Source organism: Equus przewalskii, chromosome 21 (assembly GCF_037783145.1).
Source record: "Equus przewalskii isolate Varuska chromosome 21, EquPr2, whole genome shotgun sequence".
In the NCBI taxonomy this organism is placed as follows: domain Eukaryota; kingdom Metazoa; phylum Chordata; class Mammalia; order Perissodactyla; family Equidae; genus Equus; species Equus przewalskii.
Genome location: NC_091851.1, coordinates 43,158,768 through 43,179,712, shown reverse-complemented (window position 1 = coordinate 43,179,712; position 20,945 = coordinate 43,158,768). Strand labels below are relative to the sequence as shown.

Genomic DNA, 20,945 nt, shown 5'->3' with positions numbered 1-20,945 from the left:
GTCACACAGTGATTGTGCTGGGAAGAAAGTAAAATAAACTGGGGAGACGTGGCGAGAGTGGCAGGCGAGGGGCTCCTTTAGCTGGTTGGCCAGGGAAGAACTCTCTGAGGAGGCGACCTCTGAGCAAAGATCAGAATGACGAGCATAGCATCTGGCAGTGTGACATCCGGAGGAAAAACTTACCCCAGGGAGAGAGGCCTCGTGCAAAGGCCCTGAGGCAGAAATGGGGTTGGCCTGGTGTCGCTGGAGGAGACAGGAGCTAGGAGAGGATGGCAACCCACAGGGCGTGTGGGTCAGCGAGGCGGACTGGATGCCGGGTAAGGACGGCGGGAAAGCACGGGAGGATGGAAGTCTATGCGTGCTGCATCTGGAATTACGTTTATTTGTACATTATAGGGACTTCTTGGTTTACTGTGTCTCCCTCACTAGAATATAATGTGAAATCTCATTGAAAAATGTCAGCCACTAACAAAGTTTTTAAAAAATGACTGGAGGCTAAAACATCCGCTTCCCGGGTGACCCAGCAATCGTACTCCTGGCGTTTATCCCAGAGCCATGAAAACGGGTGTCCACCCAAAAACCTGCACACAGTTCTTCACAGCAGCTCTGTTTGTGACAGCCAAAACCCGGAAACAACCAGCACGTCCCTCAGCAGGTGGATGGTGGGACGTACTCAGCAAAGGTGGGCACCCGGTGGTGGCAAACGAAACACTTGGGTGGGTCTCAAGGGCTAACACTGTGCTGGGTGAGAAAAGCCCACCTCAGAGGTCACACACGGTATGCCTCTCTTCATACAACATTCTCAACATGATAAACTCCCAGAGACGGGGACTGATTGGTGGTTGCCGGGGGTCGGGGTTGGGGGAGGCGGCTTTGCTGTGATGAAGGGCATCACAAGCGAGGGCTCTGTGGTTCCAGAATGGTCCTGTGTCTTGGCTGCGGTGGTGGCGACCCCAACCTGCACGTGGGACAAACGGCACAGAAGTCTTCACACACGCTGTCCCAACGTCCGTCTCCTGGGCTTGCCATTGTGTTACAGTTACGCAAGATGGAACCACTGGGGGAAAGTGGGCCAAGCGACAAGGAGCCTTTCTGTACGACCTTCGAAACTTCCTGTGAATTTATAATTATTTCAAAATAGAAAGTAAAAATAAATGACTATGGGCCAAACAAACACGGTGGAGTTGGGGGAGGTTGGGTCCCTGAGCGGACAGTGCACGAGCTCCGGCTTCGAGGAACAGGACCTTTCTTGACCCTCTGCCGATAGCACCTTGGTTGTATTGCCCTGGCTGCGAGGCCAGGTAACTAGGTCAGAGAGAAGGTGGACATGTCATCGTTGGCATCATAAAGAGCACACGGAAGGATTTTGTGTGTTGGTGTGTGTAGGCATGCTGTATTCATTTTCTATTGCGTTGTAATAAATTATCACAAACTTGGTGACTTCAAACAACACACATTTATTACCCCACAGTTTCCGTGGGTCAGGAGCCTGAGGACGGGTGGGCAGGCTCCTCTGCTCAGGCTCTCCCCTGGCTGAAGTCAAGGTGCCCACTGGCACTGGGCTCCAGGCCACTGGTTGCTGGTGGGATCCATCTCCTTGCGGTCGCGTCTGGGGTCCCTGGTTTTTCCTAACTGTTCACTGGGGACCACTCTCAGGTCCTAGAGGCCACCTCACGTCCTTGCCATGTGACCCATCCTCTCACTTCTTCAGGGCCACCAGGAGCGTCTCTTGGCTAGGAGGGCTCATAAAATACAATGTAATCACCGGAGCAGCTATGCCATCAGAGTCACAGCTCCCGTCCACCCTCCAGGGAGAGATTAGACAAGGCTGTGCGCCTCTGGGGTCATCTTAGAATTATGCCTACCACCCACGCCCAGGGATACGAAAAAGGCCTCGCAGACGATCATGCCCAGCATGAGTCGACTGTCCTCTCACGCTCCTTCATTAGTGTCACCATGAAGTCCCCCAAAACTTCGGGCTCCCTTCCTGCTGTTCACACCCTGGCGCAATTCCCTCCCCTGGAGTGACCCGGGGCAAGATGGTAGAGGTGATGGGATGTCCCTCTGGTGATGTCCTCGCATTATGTGAGACTCTGTGAGCGGGCTCGCTCTAGTGTCTCAATCTCCTCACTGGCTTTGGAGAAGCGCACGGTCGTGAGTCCTACGGCCACAGGAAATGAACTCTGCTAGCCCCCTGAGCGAGCCTCCTCTGATGAATAATCAGGTAGAGACAACCACAGTGATCCGGCACTTACGATTTGCCTGACAAGCGCTGTTTTTAAACCACAGAGTGTGGTATCAATACAATTTGAGTTTAAGCTACAACCGCAGAATTGAGCAGCTTTCTTAAGCTCTAGCTCCTAAATCTACATCGAATGCATTTTTGCATGAAAATATTGCATGAAGTGGGCTGATTGAGGAAACACTATTTTCTAGGCAAAACTGTGGTTTGCAAAGCTCTGTGTCAGGCTAGGCAAAGACTCAGGGAGGCTATTTTATACAAATTGCTAAATCCAAATGCACAGTAGACTTCGCTGTCCTTTATGTCCTTAGTCAACTTACTGTAAGGAATCCTAATGTTCTGCTCTTTCTTCGGATCCCCATCTTTGCTGCTAGTGACCTGAACAGAACTACAAAAAGATACGATTTATAGAATTTCATTTTTGCCTAGTAGACAGATTTGGGATGTTTGTGAAGATTACAGATGATTACAGCTGCTCCTAACGAACACTTTCCCTGGTTGGTAATATATAAACAAGATTCGTATAAACTAGGGGTGGGCCAACTTTTGGTTAGTAAATATTTTCAAAAACAAAACAAATCAAGTATTTTCAGCTTTGTGGGCCATATGGTTTCTGTGCAATAAGTCAGCTCCGTGCTTGAACACAAAAGCAGCCACAGACAATATATAAATGAATGGGTGTGGCTGCGTTCCAGTAAAATCTATGGACACTGAAATTTGAATGTCATGTACTTTTCATTCATATTATTCATCTTTTGATTTTTTCCAACCATTTAAAAATATAAAAACCAGGGGCTGGCCCCGTGGCCGAGTGGTTAAGTTCGCGCGCTCTGCTGCAGGCGGCCCAGTGTTTCGTTGGTTTGAATCCTGGGTGCGGACATTGCACTGCTCATCAAACCACGCTGAGGCAGCATCCCACATGCCACAACTAGAAGGACCCACAACGAAGAATATACAGCTATGTACTGGGGGGCTTTGGAGAGAAAAAGGAAAAAAAAAATCTTAAAAAAAAAATAAATGAAAATCATGCTTAGCTCACAGGCTGTACAAAAACAGGCAGCAGCTGGATTTGGCCCATGGGCCATAATTTGGTGACCCCTGGGCTTTTAGACTGTCTCCATTCTAATCTACCCCTATTGAGATCACAGGTTAAAACCCAGTTATTTTCTCCTTATCTGAGTTTCTTCAGAGCCTGCTGTGAGAATAACTCACACAGTCCCCTTTGCTGGAAAATACTCAGTAAGAGCACAGAAGGCAAAAAAAGAAATCTCAGCTCCTTCAATGTTTTCCCATCCTGAAAGTTGTAGTTACGAAAAAAAGCGTTCAGGGACCACTTTTCAAAGAAATTGACACTGACCAGAGGAGAAGAGGTGGGCCGCTCTTGTCTGAAGTCTAACCCCTGCATGCACGTGCGACGGATTCTGAAGATTTTGCTCAAATGATGGAATTACCTTGTGGCCGGGCAGGAAGCGGATGGAGATTCAGGTGCACGTTATCTTGGACTGAAGTGGAAATGAGGGAATTTCCATGGTCCCCCCCAGACCTGTACTCGCACGTCTATAAAAGTGTCACTCTGGCCTAGATCAGGGGTCAGTAAACTAATTTAACAGCCTCGAGTGAGTGTAGTTTCCATTAACCATACTAACATGCCAAAATTTCTACATATATATATACACACACACACACACATATTTTAAAGATTTGCACCTGAGCTAACATCTGTTGCCAACCATTTTTAAAATTTTAAAAAATTTTTCTTCTTCTCCCCAAAGCCTCCCAGTACATAGTGGTACACTCTAGTTGTGTGTCCTTCTGGTTGTGCTATGTGGGACGCCACCTCAGCGTGACCTGACGAGCAGTGCCATGTCCATGCCCAGGATCCGAACCGGTGAAACCCTGGGCCGCCGAAGCGGAGCACGTGAACTTAACCCCTCGGCCACCGGGCTGGCCCCCAAAATATCCATATATATTTTTAAAATTTTGTTTTTATTTTATTTTTTTATTGAGGTAACATCGGTTTATAAATAGAATATCCATATTTTAAATAAGTATTATAAAGAACAATATTATCCACTATTTTGGGAGTCCCTGGTTTGCTCATCTGTATTCAAATTACATTGAAAATATGAATCGATTCTCCATTTTTCTTAATCCAATTAGACCTATGCAACTGCTAATTTAGTATGAGGAAAAGTCAATACATGGAATCCATGAGACGGCATGAATAAGAAGACTTTTCTGGTGGTAAGAAAATCAAATGATCTAGAAGCCACCATACCCCTCACTCATACACACACACACACACAATTCTTCTAATTCAATCATTTTATCACTTTAAACCTATAATGAAAGTTGTCCTATGTTATAATAAATCATAAAGATAAAAATTGGTTCCATCTTTTGTACAAATAGGTACTATAAAGACAGCTACTATGACAAGGATATCAGCATCTTGTCTCAAATTTCCTAAGCTTATCCTACAAGGGCCATGACACTGTGGCCAAGAATATCACCCTATGCTACTATGTCACCGCTGATGCACTTCTCACCACCCACAGCCCTAGAGGAAGTGAGAAAGACAAAAACAAAACAACTGTTGTGGCTACTGGTCTCACATTTATTTTTTCAAGTTTATAAAAGAGAAAAAAAGGAAAAAAGGTCTCAAATTTGAGAATCTTTTTTCTTTGGAATAATTCTATTAGTTTGCATATGACTTGTCAACACTCAACTTTTTCTCTCCTACTTTGATGCACAAATCCATTTATTCGGACTCTTCTTCGCCCCATATTTCATATATCGTAATATTATGTTGTGGGTCTGCAGGCACCTCTGAGTTCTGAATCCTCAGGTTACCGCTAGTTGCCATGACGACTTTCATATTCTGCACCTTGGACACAAATTTCACAAGGTCCATCTCGAGCTGGGTTAAGGTATTGAATGCATAGTCTTTGCTGGGGGAAGCAATTTGATTTTTCTTTAGTGGAGAGCGAAATGAACAGCCTCGAAGGCCAGGAGGATTCTGCTCCTGTCAAGAAAGATATACAGGGTGAATAACAGTTTTGCTGGTTTTGACAGTTCCGAGACAGTTGGACTCGCCTAAGAGAAGATGGTTCTAGCATTGCTCTAGTCCGGGGATTGGCAAACTATGGCCAAATCTGGCCCACCCTCTGTTTTTGTCAATAAAGTTTTATTGGAACACATCCATGTGTATTCATTTGCATGTTGTCTATGGCTGCTTCCATGCTACAATGGCACAGCCGAGTAATTGCAACAGAGACAATGGGCTGAAAAGTTGAAAAAAAATCTACTATCTGGCCCTTTACAGAAAAGGTTTGCCAACCCCTGCCCTAGACAGTTTGGACACAGAATCATGACGTGTTGGGTCTGTTGAGAGAGGACATGCTGCCACGTTTCCCTCCCTTTCCTCTTCTGCGAGTTGTGTAGCCACCCTGTGGAAGAGCTGGTACCGCTTATACCTCTGTCCCGTTACGACAGATCTTTTTTACTTGGGATAATTAGACTATTTTCATTCAGTTGAGCAACTTGTAATGAGTCAAATGCTAGGGAAGTTCAAAATCGGGGCAGGGAACCTGGCTCTGTGAGTAATTTTGAGCTGAAAAACACCAAATTCTTGAATCTATCCTCAATTTGAAAAAACTCATTTAACAGGACAAATATCGAACCACGGTTTTAGTCACCCAGTAAACAGACGGTGGTCTTCAACTGTTTGGGGTCCCAGCCTCTGTGGGTTTGGGGACTACTGTCTTCCCCGAGGATGCGTCAGGAAGTGAACTTGCCAGTCATTCCCAGGACCACAAGGTGGAACTTTACACCCTAATTCGTTATACTTCACGGTCCTGCCCCTAACGACCAGAACACCCGTTTGTCTGAGCCTGGGATTTCTGAGATGGAATCAATGCGGTGTCAAAAACGCAGCCCTCCTTACCTTACTCTTCTCACCGTCTCCTCGAAACTTCAGTGTTGCATACAGCACAATAACAAAAATAAGCCAGAGCCATTTGCTCCCAAGCCAGCCTTGGGCATGCTCTGGCAGATTCTGCCTCATCCGGAAGTGCCCTCCGCAAGGCACCTTTCCCTGGGGTTCCTTGGCTCTGTCTCTCAGAGAAGAAAACATAAAGGCATAGCCGCAGGAGAGGCACAGAGGCAAGAACAAGAACCATTTCAGCATCCGCATGGTGAGCAGAGATGCGGGAGGGGGTCGCTCATGGTGGGTTTGTTTGCTCTCACACTGGAGACTGGGTACTTAGGGCTGGGCAGCTGGTGATGTCACAGAGGCCTGAGCCAGAAGCAGCTCTGGCCATTGTGATGCCTGCAGGCGAGAGGGTGATGAGGCTCAGGGTGCCACAGGGGGGCAGGACTTAAAGGGGGATGGAGAAATTTTCAGTGGGCGATTAAAAAGACAGGACAGGAACGAACGCCATCTCCCTGCCAGTGTATTCTTTCTGACCCTACCTCTACCGGGAGAGGCCATCATCTGTTTCTGGTTTTCGTTTGTTGAACCCACAGCAGACGTGGCACGTGCCCCTCTCTATAACCTCCACTAGCCTAACGTAGTTATGAGAGTCAAGTGGGAGAGAAAGATATTAAACCAGAGGCTACAAACTGGGAGCCACTGATGTTTATTTGGCCCACGTTGTTTCTAAAAATAATTATGTCTGTGCCAATATTTAAATGTTGAGGGGGACTTCACTTTCCTTTTTTTTTTTAAAGATTGGGACCTGAGCTGACAACTGTTGCCAATCTTCTTTTTTTTTTCCTGCTTTTTCTCCCCAGTACATAGTTGCATATTTTAGTTGTGGGTCCTTCTAGTTGTGGAGGGGGACTTCACTTAAAAAGCCCAGATTTCTGGCTTCCTTTGAAAGTATGGAAGATCCGATAACACTGGGCCACTCTCTGCCGGAGCCGAGTAGGAACTGCCCCGCCATGTGGCTGCGTTCTCTCCACAATCCCCACCACTCCCTATCACCTCACACTCACACTCACTGACCTTACCTGAGTGTGCAATCCCTGGGCTAATTAAGAGTATAATTTATTTAATTAAAATTGTGATAATAACAGAGTTTTAAAGGAACAGAACCCAAGGCTTTCCTGAGAGACATTTGGGGAGAGTTTGAGGTGTGGTCAGGAATTGGCTGGCTTAGATGGGGAGGGGGCTGACATCTAGATGTGCGTGAAGACCCCGCGGAGAGAAAGCTGTATGACAGCCGAGGCCGACGCAGGAATATAACCAGGGCTCGCTGGCCAGTGTATTTGAAACCACCAGTTTCTAAAAATGACGTGAAACACAAAAGTCCCCATTAACGGAACACAAGGCTCGTACTTGTTCTGCTGGGTCATCTGATTCCCAGACTTAGTCCCTAGGACGAAACCGTTCTGCCAGCTATAGTCAAGGGTCCACTGGGCCGCAGAGTGCTGAGCTGTGTGCAGCGACGGGAGTTGTTAGTCTGTCTGAACGCACACAGGGAAGGCGGAGCGTGGGACTTGCTGCACAGACCGCTCCCGCACGTGCACAGCTCGCTGCGGGGGCATGGGTGCCCCTGCAGGAGACCGTTGGGGCAGGGCTGGCAAGAGAGGAAAGGCCAAAGCACCAAGAAGAAGATAGGGACAGGGGCCGGCGAGTGGTTAAGTTCGAGCACTGTGCTTTGGCGGCCGGAGTTTTGTCGGTTCGGATCCTGGGCGCAGACCTAGCATGGCTCATCAGGCCACGCTGAGGCGGCGTCCTGTGTAGCTCAACTAGAAGGACCCACACTACAATATACAACTATGTCCTGCGGGGCTGTGGGGAGAAGAAGAAGAAAAAGAAAGTAAGTACGGTTGTGACCAGACTTACCGTGGTGGTCACTTCACAATACAAACGAATACAGTGTTCTACATCAGCTACAGCTCAGTAAACAAAGCTAAGAACAAGGAGAAAGAAAATAAGCAGTTAAATCAATCCATTCTCCTGGGGGCCAGTACGAAGAGCTGATGCCTCATTCCCGACACCAATGGCCACGGCTGGCAGGCACACCCTGTGAGGCTCAGGGGCTCAGCCCTGAAATCTCGGCTGTCCCAGCCTCTCCCGATCGGCCTCATGGGGCTCCTGCGGGAGGGCCGTTCCAGTGGCTGAGTGACCACTGCGGAGTATGCGGTGCCCCAGGTCTGCATGGACCCTGCATTTCAGTCGGCTGCCCTGAGCGTGCTCCTGTGGAAGGCTTCCCTCGCTTCGCTCACTTGGCAGGAATTTATGGGAGAACGGATCTGACATGTGAGCCGTGGGCACCTGTGCGAGTCGCCCAGCTGCTCTGAGCCTCAGCCATCTCACCTGTAAGACAGGACTGAAACCGAGAACCAATGGGCTGAATCGTCCCTGGGCCAGAAGACGAGAAAAAGTGTTTGAGATCAGCTTTGCTAACTGCAGCTGTGCCTACTCAGCATCACCAACTGTTGTTCAAAGCTAAGAGGTCTTTCTGTCCCTCCTTAGTGTATGAGTGAGCTGTTTCTCCCAGGAAGTCAAAGTCCAAAAGTCCAGACAAAGAAGGAAGGTGAGGGGGCCAGCTGGTGGCATAGTGGTTAAGTTTGCATGCTCCACTTCGGTGGCCTGGGGTTTGTGGGTTCAGATTCTGGGCCCAGACTTACACACCATTCACCAAGCCATGCTGTGGAGGCGTCCCACATACAAAATAGAAGATTGGCACAGATGTTAGCTCAGGGCCAATCTTCCTCACCACCCCCCCCCCGCCCCCCCCAAAAAAGGAAGAAAGGTGATTCAGCCCCACAAGGCTAAACACAGGCTGAAGACAAAAACTAACCAGAAAAGTCCAGATGGTCAAGGGAGAAAAAGAGATTTAGTCTTTAGGATCAAACGCAGGCTGAAGATGCCAGCCAAGAAGGCTGCATACTCCCCCTCCCCCACCTAGAACCCCAGATAAAAAACCCCTACCTTTTTCCCTTCAGGGCGCCGGACTTGGGTTTTAACTCCCATCTCCTCGTCTGGCTGCCTTACAGTAATGAACCTCCTACCTTGTCACAAGCCTGACGTTTCGGTTAACTGGTCGTCCTGTGCATCAGGTAGCGGGCCTGTGTTTGTGTTCAGTGACAGCACGACAGTCCCCAGCTCCTTTCCTGGTGCTGCTGAGTCCCACGGGACGAAGCCCAAGGGCCTCACTCTTCATGTGGGCACTCTGAACAGTGCTGTCAGCCATGATGGCCTTGCTTTCCTGCCCTCTGTGCATCAGGTGTTAGGCCAGGGCAGGGGAACACAGGAAGCAGACACTGCTCTCCCCTCAAGCAGGGAGGTCTCTGAGGACACTACGCCTTGCTAAATATTAAAGGCTGGAGGGACTCTCCAAAGCCAGCCCTGCTCTCTGGGGTTGGAGGGTCCCTTAGCGGGGAAGCCTCCAGGGGAGTGCTGCTGAGTAGTTCAGAGACTGGAGGCAGGCAGAGGGATGGGTGGGGCACTGGCCTGAGATGAGCAGCGGGAAGTGGGCGGGCTGGGGGTGGGAGCATGGATGTCACCTTGAGGGGAAGCAGCGCTACTGAGATGCTGAGGACACTGTGACTGGGTCACAGGAAAAAACTGGACATGGTCAAAATCATCAACGTCAAATAAAACTGATTGATTAAGGCTAAAATTAGGAAAACTGAAGTTGGTAGAAATAATGACTACTAAAATAAGAAACACCACCTCATGATGGCTGAAGGTGTAATTAGTAACATTTGACTAAAAAGACTGACGAATCAAGTTTTCTCTGTAAAATTAAAATAGAAAACTCATTGAAATAAATAATTTTTCTTTTGAGGAAGATTAGCTCTGAGCCAACTGCTGCCAATCCTCCTCTTCCTGCCGAGGAAGACTGGCCCTGAGCTAACATCCGTGCCCATTTTCCTCTACTTTATATGTGGGACGCCTACCACAGCATGGCTTGCCAAGCGGTGCCATGTCTGCACCCGGGATCCGAACCGGCAAACCCCGGGCCGCCGAAGAGGAACGTGCGAACTTAGCCGATGCACCACGGGGCCGGCTCCTGAAATAAATAATTTTAACCAGATAAAAAAGGTACTAATTGTCATGAAAATAATTTAACAAAAGGAAAAAGGGAAAAAGCAACAAGTAGAAAATGGTTTAACTGGACTGTATAGAAAATTGATCAGGGAAAGAAAATGGCTAATCCAGGTTTGTTCTGGAAAGGTCCACAACAAAAATTCACTGATGTTAATGTAACTCTGATTAAATTGCTTCTATAGTCACAATTCAAAACGTCCTCCGGGCCCAACTTTCCATCACACTGAAGCTGCGCACACAGGGAGAGAGCAGGCCGGTTCCAACTCCCCAGCCCCCTGCCCAGAATCCTCCCTTCGAAACTTCCGAGGGGCCCACTGCTCATCCCACCCTCTGACCTTCCTCCCCTGCTCCTCTCCCCACTTTTGAATGGAAACCAGTGGCTCGGATCTGGGATAAAGCCCCAGGCAAGGGCCTCAGGAACACGGTCCTCTCCAGAATGCAGTGCGGAGACCCGGCTATTCCTGGTTCCCGACCAGCAGTCTCAGGGGGAAGCCTCACTAATTACCGGCTTCGGCACACTCGGCGGACAGATCAAACGCTCCAGGGTATGTCCAGTTCCCCTTTCCATCTCACGCTGAGAGAAAAGGTGGAATTCGTGTCACATGGATTACTGCTCTTGTCATCAATGCAATGGCTGCAATTTTCTTACCCAAACATTAGTGGAAGATAGAAGAAAAAATACACCAACAGATGAGAGAAAAAGCAGACTTTGAACCTGCTGTATTTTTTGTACCAAATTGTTAGGCACCCAACTAAACCTCCTCTGTCTTCAAAATGATCAACTAAGGAAAGCTCCCAAGCCCTGGGCTGCCGGGCCCGCTCCTCTCTGCTGCGGAAGCTCCCTCCAACAGCCCTGCAGGTGGGACGCATCTGCCGTTCGTCCTTTCTAAACTTCAGCCTCCCTCCGCCTGTTTAGTTTACTCTTGGCAGCAAAACCATTGGAATTTTAGTCAAAATGAGCCGACCACACATCCATGAGGAATCTGGAGTCTTTAATTATTTCAAACACAAAAAGTGCAGCCAACAGAGCTTTCCGGGCTGTGAGAAGAGGAGCAAATGCAGGCAAAGTGAGCACGAGCCTGCGGGAGAGGTGACGGGGCGGGTGCCCAGCACGGTCCCTCTGCGAGTCACCCCCCATCCCCCACAGCCAGCGTGACCACGCCAGCTCGGCGGACAACTTTCTAATGCCGTCAAACAGAGGCCCGGCACACAACACCCAGCACAGCCAGCGCCCACGCCACCCATCCACGTGGAGCCTGAGCCGCGCCTGCGTGGGCTTCAGAAGCAGTAGGACGTGTGGGTGACCCAGTGCGCCGACTCCTCCTTGGAGCGCTTGGCGGAGCTGTGAGTTGTGAACAGAGACTTATAAGCTTCAGATTCTTCGCTGTCGGCGATGGACCTTTTCATGGCTCCACACGGAGGCTTCCCGACTTTTCCAGAAGAGCTTCCGTTTGTTGCTGGAAAAATGAAAAGCCAAAAACTTTAAGGCTGGGGCTAAAGATCATTCCAAACACCACAATCTCAAAAGAGAAAAAAAGTCAGTCTGTCAATGCCAAGAACGTTCCTCCTGCCTTCTCGGGATCAGTGTTGAAACACCTCACCTCAATCACCAACTCCTAAACACAGACGAGGCTGCCACATGTGAAGCTACCGTTTCAAAATCACCCTGAGCGCCTGACATGTGCCGGCACTGGTCCTCGCTCTGTGCATGACGCACAGCAGGCCATCCTCACGAGGGGGCTGGTCCCTGCTCTGTGCATGACGCACAGCAGGCCATCCTCACGAGGGGGCTGGTCCCCGCTCTGTGCCTGGCGCACAGCAGGCCACCCTCACGAGGGGGCTGGTCCCCGCTCTGTGCCTGGCGCACAGCAGGCCACCCTCATGAGGGGGCTGCCATTCGCCCGTTTCACAGGATGGAAACGGAGGTCCCAGGAGGCCGAGGGATCCGCCCCAGGCCAGGCAGCTACTGTGCAGAGTGGGGACTGGAGCCCATTACCCACTGTGGACGCCACTTACAGCATAAGATTACACATTCTTCTACTGATGACTCTGTTTTCTTTTTGTGAAATAAATACAATTTTCTCTGAGTTAAAGGCAGTGAGTTTCGGGAGAAATGCACTGGATTCTGGGACTGTACGCCAAACGGGTCTTCGACACTTGGCCAAGAGGCAGGTGGAGAGAAGGCTGGCTCTTACTGTCACGTGGGATGCACAGAAAACCCCAGCCTTAAAGAGATCAGGAACATTCCTGCCCAATACCCCAAGCCTTCGTCCACCAAGCAGTCTCTGTGGCACATCTGGGCCCGGCCCTCAGTGCAGCCTCGCCGGCCTGGTGCCAAGTGCACACTCAACAGGAAAACCGACCACCAGCATTTGTGCCCAGACTCCTTCAGGCCTGACAGGCTCCTGCTTTGGGCCTAGTAACCGTTTCTTAGCTGCCCCCTGAGAGCTAAACAAACTATTTAAAGACATGACTCAGGACGAGCTTGAGTTTTCTCATTCACTCCAATAAAACCCTGACATGAGTGCCTGGGTCGCAGCTCTCTAAACAGGGCACTGTGCCTCAGCGGCACCCACCTGCACTTTTGGGAGCAGAGTTGGTCTTCTTCTCTCTGGAATCAAGGCCGGCTTCTTCAGGCTTCCCTGTCTTAATTTTTGATGTCCCTGGAGATTCTGTAAAAGTAACAAGAAAAACAAAAACAAAACAGAAGGATGAACTTGTGGGGACCTGGAATTGGCCACCCCAAGATATGTCTCTTTGGCATCAGGATTGTTTGAGGCTGATTGCTTTTGATAAACTGGGACAGGCAAGGAGGCTCTGAGGAATGGAACTTGCCCTTTGTTAGGACACGTTTACATTTGTAAGGTAAATCTCTATCTGTAAAGGTGCCTCCCTCTCTGTACCAGGAAGAAGAAAGGAGATGACCTACTCTCCAAAAACTCTTAATCAATACCAAAGGCAAGGACTTAAAATCTGCATTTTATTGTGCTAGTCTGGTAACCTCCTGCAACTGACTTCCCTCCCCCTCCCAACTTTGGCATTTCTTTAAGGATTAAGCATCTTTCCTTAGGCTAGGAACTGATTGCTGTGCTCACCTGTGACCGCCCAGCTCCAGACAATCGACTTGCCTCCGGCTACGCTCTCTGAGACAGCAGACCATTAAGTGCTGTGTCCATCAAGCACTGTGCCGACAGGGCAATCTTGTGACTATTGTGGGAGGAACATTTCAATCACATGTGAAACACCCCGTTTGGGGGTATATAACCACTATGTGCACCCCACTTCTTCGGTGCCCTTTCTTCCTTCGGGAAGAAAGGCCCCGGGCCATGGTTCCTCATAAAGCTTTGTTTAATTTTCTCTTGCTATTCTGTCTCATGTGAATTTAATTCGTTCTCCAGCCAGACGAACCCCCATTTGGGGAGAGGAAATGTCCTCCTCCCCTACAAACTTAACTTAGGAAATAGCCTTATGGCCTTATTTTGCTAAAATAAGGACCTCTTTTAGCATCTTACCTTCACTGACATCTGGCTTTGAGACAGACTCTGCCGCCTTGGGTTTCTTTGCTTTCTGTAAAAAGAAGGAGGAAGGTGGAGATGTGCCTGGATTCACTCTACTTCAGCGTCAGTGTGGCTGCCCACCCACTGTCCCAGGGGCCCCCTGACAGGTCGACGCAGCTCACACCAGACAGGGACTCACTCTGAAGAAGATGCTGACACTCCATTAATTCTAAACCTTGATTCTTTGCGTGCATCCTGTTATGCACTTTCGTCTCACAAAGAATATATCTGTAGAGATCAGCGTAGTTTTATATTTATATTCTTAAAATCACATTTTCAACAATTTTAAATGAAGATGACAGATTTCAGTGATAACATCAATGTTGGTGGCGACTACTATTCACAAAAGAGCAGTGAAATGAATAATAACCAAGCAAATACAGTACACAGAGTGCAGCAGAACAAACACACTCCGAAGTTTACACGCTCCAGTAAGACTTCTTCCAAGTGATCAAACTGCTTTGGCATTTGTTTGTTTAACTATAAGGCCTTGAGGCCTATATACTAAAGGGCACTTCAGCCATTTTCCTGAACTCTGGGTTATTCCTGTCAGATTTTTAGGCACTAGAATTATTTCACTAATAGTTATATTTGTCAGCCAAAATTTAAGAAATAAAGCTAACCATTCTAAAATCACACAGCTGTGTGGGAACTGATTCGATCACAGAGCAAACAGGACTACAGTATGCTCACTCAGAGAATTTTCTTTAAAAATGCCATTTTCCTAAGCACCCAGAAGGTGGCACTAAAGATGCCAGCCTAATTATTTCAGAAGACGCCCATCACTAGAAAACAAGGGAAAAACCTTCCTCTGGCAGTGTCCTTGAACTCGGAATATACACACACGCAGCTAGACTTGTAACACTGGTACAAAACATCAAAACTTCCCGTTCATTTCACACACACAAGGCGCGCGTCCTCGTCTGAGAGGGGACCACCTAGGCCTTCAGCAGAGACACCTGGGGCCTCTAAGCCCTCGGTGCAAGCTGAGCTCATCTGAAAAGCAGGGGCGCAGGGAGGCGGCAGGGAGGCGCCGCGTCCCGTCTCCAGCCGCGGCGTGTTGGGGAAATATTTTGGCGCCCTGGCAGCAGTGTCTACGCGGCACTCCCAGAAGCTCAGCTACGTGGTCTGCCCAGAGGGGCACGTCAGCCCCCTGGGCTTTGAACGACTTGGCAGGAAGCCTGGGACCTAGGCGACAACCACTGAAGGAAATGTTTACGGCCACACGAACACCTCCAGGAGCTTCCCGTAACACAATTTCTCCCTTTCGTGCTTTTTAAAAACTGGACTCGATTAGAGGCAGCAATGAAGAATAAGCAGGTCCTTCTTGGTAACTGTCCTTTGTCAAAATTCTGTCAAGCTTTTTACTTTCTTTTTTGCTCATATTGTAATGAAATCATAGTAATTTAGACAACCAACTTAGAATAAAGGCACTTAAATATATTCACTTTTAAACCTGAACTCTCCCCGTAAATGACTGAGTGGCTCTTGAAATATTTCTCAGGAATGTTGTGTTAACATCTTATAACACTGCTTCACAGAACACTTCTGGCTTTGACCACAAAGTCTGGGGACAATTCCTTGTACTACAGAACCATTTACAAGCATTATTTATTCTCTCCCTAAGTAAAAGGATAAAAGGAGACGCAAACGGATTTGGCTCCTTCTGAGAGTCCTGCATCCACAGATAACAACACTGCTGCCACGTCTCAACGCCAGCTTTTAGGCCTCAGGACCGTGCTTTATACACGATTCCAGGGAGACAGTCTCATCCTTTCCTCTATTATGACAAAAAAACTCTGAAGAATCTTTAGTTATCACATTACTGGTAAACGCAGGCCACAGAGAGGCAGGCTATTTTTTTTTCAATTTTATGTCCTCAGGATACCGAAATTAATTTTCTAATACGTCAAGCATTCTTTTGCCTTAGTTCTGATCACACAAAATTTCTCCCACGTTTACCTTGGACTTAACTTCTTTTCAAAGAATGAAAAATTTGCCTTTCACCAAAGACATGCATTACACAGCTATCGTCTGTAAATACTTAAGAAATAACAATTTACTGCTGGAGCCAGACTCGATGGCACACGGCACACTGAATGATTTCTTAGCTGATAAACCATTCTGAGCTTGCTCGGTAGGTCAGATCATTGAGCAATAATTCCACTGCTTATGGAATGTGACTCTAAACCTAGGGCCACGACACAAAGCCTTCACATCTGCCACCCACCCAGAGCTTCAGTCGCTGGCATCAGCGCGTCCCACTGGCCTCGCCTCTGGAAGCTGGGGCACCGCTCATAACCAGCTTCCCCGTGGGAGGGCTCAGGAAGGCCAGGGAAGCAGCTCCCACTCATGGGAACGCTTCGGGGTCCTTGCTACTCAAAGTACTTGGAGGGGTGGCCTTTGCACTCCCCAGGAGTGGAAGGGAAATGCAGGTTCCTGGGACCACTGAGGTCTCCAGGTGACTCCTGGAACATTCATCTGGGCAGCCTGTGCTCTGCAGATGTGCTGGGGTGACAGTGACTTTCCACTTCTTTAGAGTTATGAACACCACACACGTACTCTTAAAATCAGAGACACGCAGCAATGGTGGGGCTGCCCTTCCAGTGCGCTTGGCGGGCTGGGCTCCGCGCAGCCTTTACGGGCACGGTCTTTTTAAACCCTCCAGACGACACCTGTCCTGAGCAGCTGTCGTTACCACCCCCATTTCATGGTGAAGAGCCTGAGCACCAAAAAGCAGGACCCCACGCCCGTCAGAGTGAGCGTGCGGCTGAGCTGCAAGAGGAATCCTTCTAGAGCTCAGGCCCTTCTAGGTTGTAAAAACTGCCTCAACCACTGAGATTCCCGAAGCAGCCGCCAGCAACGCAGTTCACTGGTCCGCAACTGGCTCTCGAGCAGAGGAAGAGGCTGGGCTGACCCTGAGGACGTCCCTGTCCCTCGAGACTCCCGGAGGTGAGGGGCAGACACAAGGCCCCCATTACCTTGCCCAGCTTCGCTTTCAGCCTTCTTTCCTCCATCCTGCTCTTCAGCATGGCCACATCCTCCTTGGTGCCGTTGAGCACGATGACGTCGTCCTCCTGGAAGGCAGCCCCACACTGGAGAGGGCAAACAGAGAAGGCAGGCTCCGTCAGCACGCACAGGGCAGCCAGCCTGCACACCCTCACTCGAAGTCCAACTGCCGCTCCGCCAGCTCTCGGCAAATTCCTGTTGTTGAGCCGTGCTGGGGGAGTTAGCAGGCAGGCCCGACAGTGCTCTCTCTAGAAGGGCCTGCCTGCAAGACGGGTCCCAGCTGGCGTCTGGGAACTTGGATTTTGGGAAGATTCCCACCATTTCCTAACTGTGAGGGGCTTCTTTCCTTACAGGTCTCCCCACCAGCCCCGACCTCTAGGTGTACCGGAGCAAGGTCCCAGGCAAAGACCCTGGCTCGCGGCGGGCATCTAGGGAACGTTAGTTGAAGGAATTATTAAGAGTATTTCTTGAGCACACCTACTGCTGGTTCGTCTCGTGGTGACCGATGTAATAAGAGCCTGAGATATGCCACCCACTGCTGCGCCTGGGCCAGAAGGGGGCCACCTGCAGCCCTCACATTCCAGACAGAGCAGAGGTGTGCGGGCTTGACCTTGCATCAGGACCTCCTGGAGACCGCTGGGGCCCACCACCGCCAGTCATATATATATATATATATATATATATACACACAAACACACACACAATGGGATACTACTCAGCCATAAAAAAAGACAAAAATCATCCCATTTGCAACAACATGGATGGACCTAGAGAGTATTATGTTAAGTAAAATAAGCCAGACAGAGAAAGACAAACCCCGTATGATTTCACTCACATGTGGAAGATAAACACATGGACAGAGAGAACGGTTCAGTGGTAATGAGGACGGGGGTGGGGGCTGGGCACAGGGGTGAAGGGGGGCACTTAGAGACGGACGGACAAGAAATAACGTACAACTCAAATTTCACAATGATGTAAACTACTAACTCAAAAAAAAAAAAGTTGCCCAAGCTTCCCAGCACCTCCCAACACAGAACAGCCATTGCTGGCTGACTCTCTCAGCTCCCGCCTTAGCTGGCTTATTTATCGTGGTTCTGTCTCCAAAACCTACTGCTTCAGGTCAAAGCCAGCTCCTTTTCTAGGGCGAGTCTGGGAAATTTTCATGGCTGAAGAGACCTTCCTCTGACCCACAAATCCTGCGGTCAGTCCATAGAGACATTACAGGAATGAAAGGAGGGGCCTGATATGGCGTCCAGCCCGGGCTGCCTCTGGAGGAAGGAGCGTGTTTTTCACCGTCATTGCAGGGGGGCCCACGGGCGGAGGAACGGCCTGCTCTGCAGGAGGCGGACCCGCGGAAGTCTCACACTGCGGGAGACGTGGGTAGAGCCTTCCCCTGGGGGGTCTCCTCCTTGGAGAGGGAATGAAAAGGGATGCGCAGGAACAGAGTCAGGTGGCAGATAAGGCCCAGTGGGGCTTGGGACTGGGGCTATGGCGTAAATAACTCTCCTGAGTCCAGCACTGAGAGGTAGAGAGGAGTCGCGTTTGTTCCCGTTTGTCCCCCCAGCCCCGCACGCTCCTCCTTCAGCACTCCGGGCTTTCTTCAGCTTCCTTCCACCGCTCCTTGCTGCCCCTCTTTCCCACCATGCTCAGCAGTCTCCGTCCCCTACATATGATTGTTGGTTGTCTAGATATGACTGTGGACCCCGTTCTGCACAGACTTGTGGTGTGTTGTGCCCAGGGTTCTATTTTTAAAGTTGAATTAGCCACTAACAATAAAAAGCTGAGACCCTCTTACATTAAAACTCGAGGTATCTTGAGCCAGCCCTGATGGCCTAGCGGTTAAAGTTCTGTGCACGCCACTTCAGTGGCCCAGGTTTGGTTCCCGGGCGCGGAACCACATCACTCATCTGTCAGTAGCCATGTGGCGATGGCTCACATAGAAGAACCAGAAGAACTTACAATTATACACAACTATGTACTGGAGCTTGGGGGCCAGGGGAAAGGAGGAAGATTGGCAACAGATGTTAGCTTGGGGCAAATCTGTCCCTGGAAAAAACAAAAAGAAACTTGAGATATCTTGCTCTCTCTCTCTAAAATTCAAAAGATCCCTTAGTAGCAAACCCATTCTCTCAAGGCCTCAACTGCTTGGACCTGAGCTGGGCTGCCCCCTGGAGACTGGGTGCACGCCCCTCCTGCTGGTCACAGGCCCTGTTACTCATCTTTGGTACACACCTGACTTGGGTGGAACTCGGGTGGAGTGGCCCATCCCTGGAGGACAAGTGAAACCAGGGCAGGAAGCAGGCTTGTCGCAATGCCAGCTGCCAGGCTGGGGCTCTTCTCCGTGGAAGGTGACTTCAGAAAGGGAGGGCAGGGCTGCTGCAAAGGCACAGCTTGCCCAGAGACAGAGCTCGCTCTCTCTGATTATAACAGTACCACATACACAAAGTCAAAACCACTCACCCTTTCCTGCGAACGCACTTTCTATGTAAACTATTAGTGCACCACTGAAATCACATTTATTTTAAATTTTGCTTCCTTTTATCATTTGTAACTTAGATGTCCAAAAAATGGGGGAAATGATTAAACAGATGATACTATGTTCCTAAAAAGGAAAGGTATACAGTTATTTTAGAGTCTTTGACAATGTGGAAAAAGCTTATCACATGTTAAAAGGAAAAGCAGACTAGTAATTTTATATTTATATGACCTCTGGATGTTAATTTTTTAAAAATATGGCCAGTAGGAAAGTGCTGAGGGAAGAGTGGTAGGACTAGGAATAATACGCCACTGTATCTGCATGTTTATATCATGAACAAATGGGATGGCGGTTTCTCAGTCTTCGTTCTTACAAACACATGCAGTGAGCAAGCACCTGCAGGCCCCTCTGACCGCACTCCTGACACCCGGCTCTGCTCCATCACAGAACCTTGCCTGTTTCCTGTGCGGCACTTCACGGCCTGCATGTCATCACTGACTGCCCCTCTGTCACAGTGGAGGCTCCGGCAGGGGATCTGGTCTCTGTCTGTCGTGGCTGGAGCCCAGTGTTAAGCCAAGGTCCTACACACAGCGGACATTCAGTAAACAACGCCGAATAAATGAATGAGAATACAACCTAAAGAAATATTTCAAACCAGGATGAAAGGGAGTGAAATTTTAAAGCCAAAGAGTTCCCCTAAAATGGTCACAGGAACATTACACTCACTCTAACATGCGAGAGTGCCCATTATACTGCATCACCTGAGAGGAAACAGTACACCAAATGGAAAGGCAAAAGAAGATACTCCTTTTGGGCTTTAAGAAACATAAACCCTACTGCACTCACAGGGCCTCTCTTCTAAATTACATGTATACACCATATGTCCATTTTATTTGTTAGGGTTTTCACTGTTAAAAATCTTAATCAATCTGCATAGGCAGTGGATATATTGAGCCCATTAAGCCTTTGGCCATCTATTACAACGGTTCTCCCAGTATGTCTGGTTGTTATTCTGTGTTCTCCTGTGAGCTCCGGAAGTATAAAACTATGTAGGCATCTCTCTCGATACTTTCTCAGTTGTTTCTTCCTCTGCTTTTGGCTTGGAGAATCTTCCTCCTTCCAGGTTAAGGCTGCGAGGGAACAGGTGAAATCCAGCACCAGTCCTGACCCCTTCGGGACGGGCCATTACACACGGACCTGCTGGTCCAGGCCAGCAGGACACGCAGGATGGTCTTTAAAGCAAGCACTCAGAGGAAAGGGTCACAGTTGCAGCAAGACTCCACAGCTGCACGGTGGCCTTTCCATACAGAAAAAGACCTTCCTTTCCTAATTCTTGCTAGCTAAAATTAGTCCCTCAACTCAGGGTCTCTGAGTATCTCCATACAAACATACGCAGGGTCTCAGCACTGGAAGGTCGCACAAATCTGTTTCTATATAAGCAGCACAGACATCACACACAGCAATGCTGCAGCCCCTAAGCAGCAAGAGACTCGGTTCTATCTGCCAAGGAAGGAATCTTTCTATGGCAACAGCAACAACTGTTCTGCAAAAGAGCAACAGATAGCTTGAATCACCCATGGGCAGGTGAAGAAAATC

At 49.0% G+C, this 20,945-nt stretch overlaps 2 protein-coding genes across 3 annotated transcripts in view; both read right to left on the bottom strand.

Annotated features, from left to right (window-relative positions):
- Positions 1-4,838: 4,838 nt before the first annotated feature.
- On the bottom strand, positions 4,839-8,164 carry LOC103561024 (protein FAM209-like). The gene is made up of 2 exons (XM_008535411.2): positions 6,189-8,164; positions 4,839-5,267 (listed from the first exon to the last, which is right to left on the bottom strand). The coding sequence occupies exons 1-2, from the start codon at positions 6,435-6,437 to the stop codon at positions 5,004-5,006; spliced, it is 513 nt and encodes a 170-aa protein (XP_008533633.1). The 5' UTR covers positions 6,438-8,164; the 3' UTR covers positions 4,839-5,003.
- Positions 8,165-11,280: 3,116 nt separating this feature from the next.
- RTF2 (replication termination factor 2) overlaps positions 11,281-20,945 on the bottom strand; it is a 40,620-nt gene continuing 30,955 nt past the window's right edge. The window contains exons 6-9 of one of the 2 annotated variants that reach the window (XM_070589617.1): positions 16,846-16,959; positions 13,820-13,874; positions 12,884-12,979; positions 11,281-11,764 (exon numbers count right to left, since the gene is read on the bottom strand). In XM_070589617.1, coding sequence (XP_070445718.1) covers positions 11,586-11,764; positions 12,884-12,979; positions 13,820-13,874; positions 16,846-16,959 — 444 coding nt within the window. In that variant the 3' untranslated portion in view covers positions 11,281-11,585. The remainder of the gene's footprint in view (positions 11,765-12,883; positions 12,980-13,819; positions 13,875-16,845; positions 16,960-20,945) is intronic. The other variant, XM_070589618.1, reaches the window with a different exon arrangement.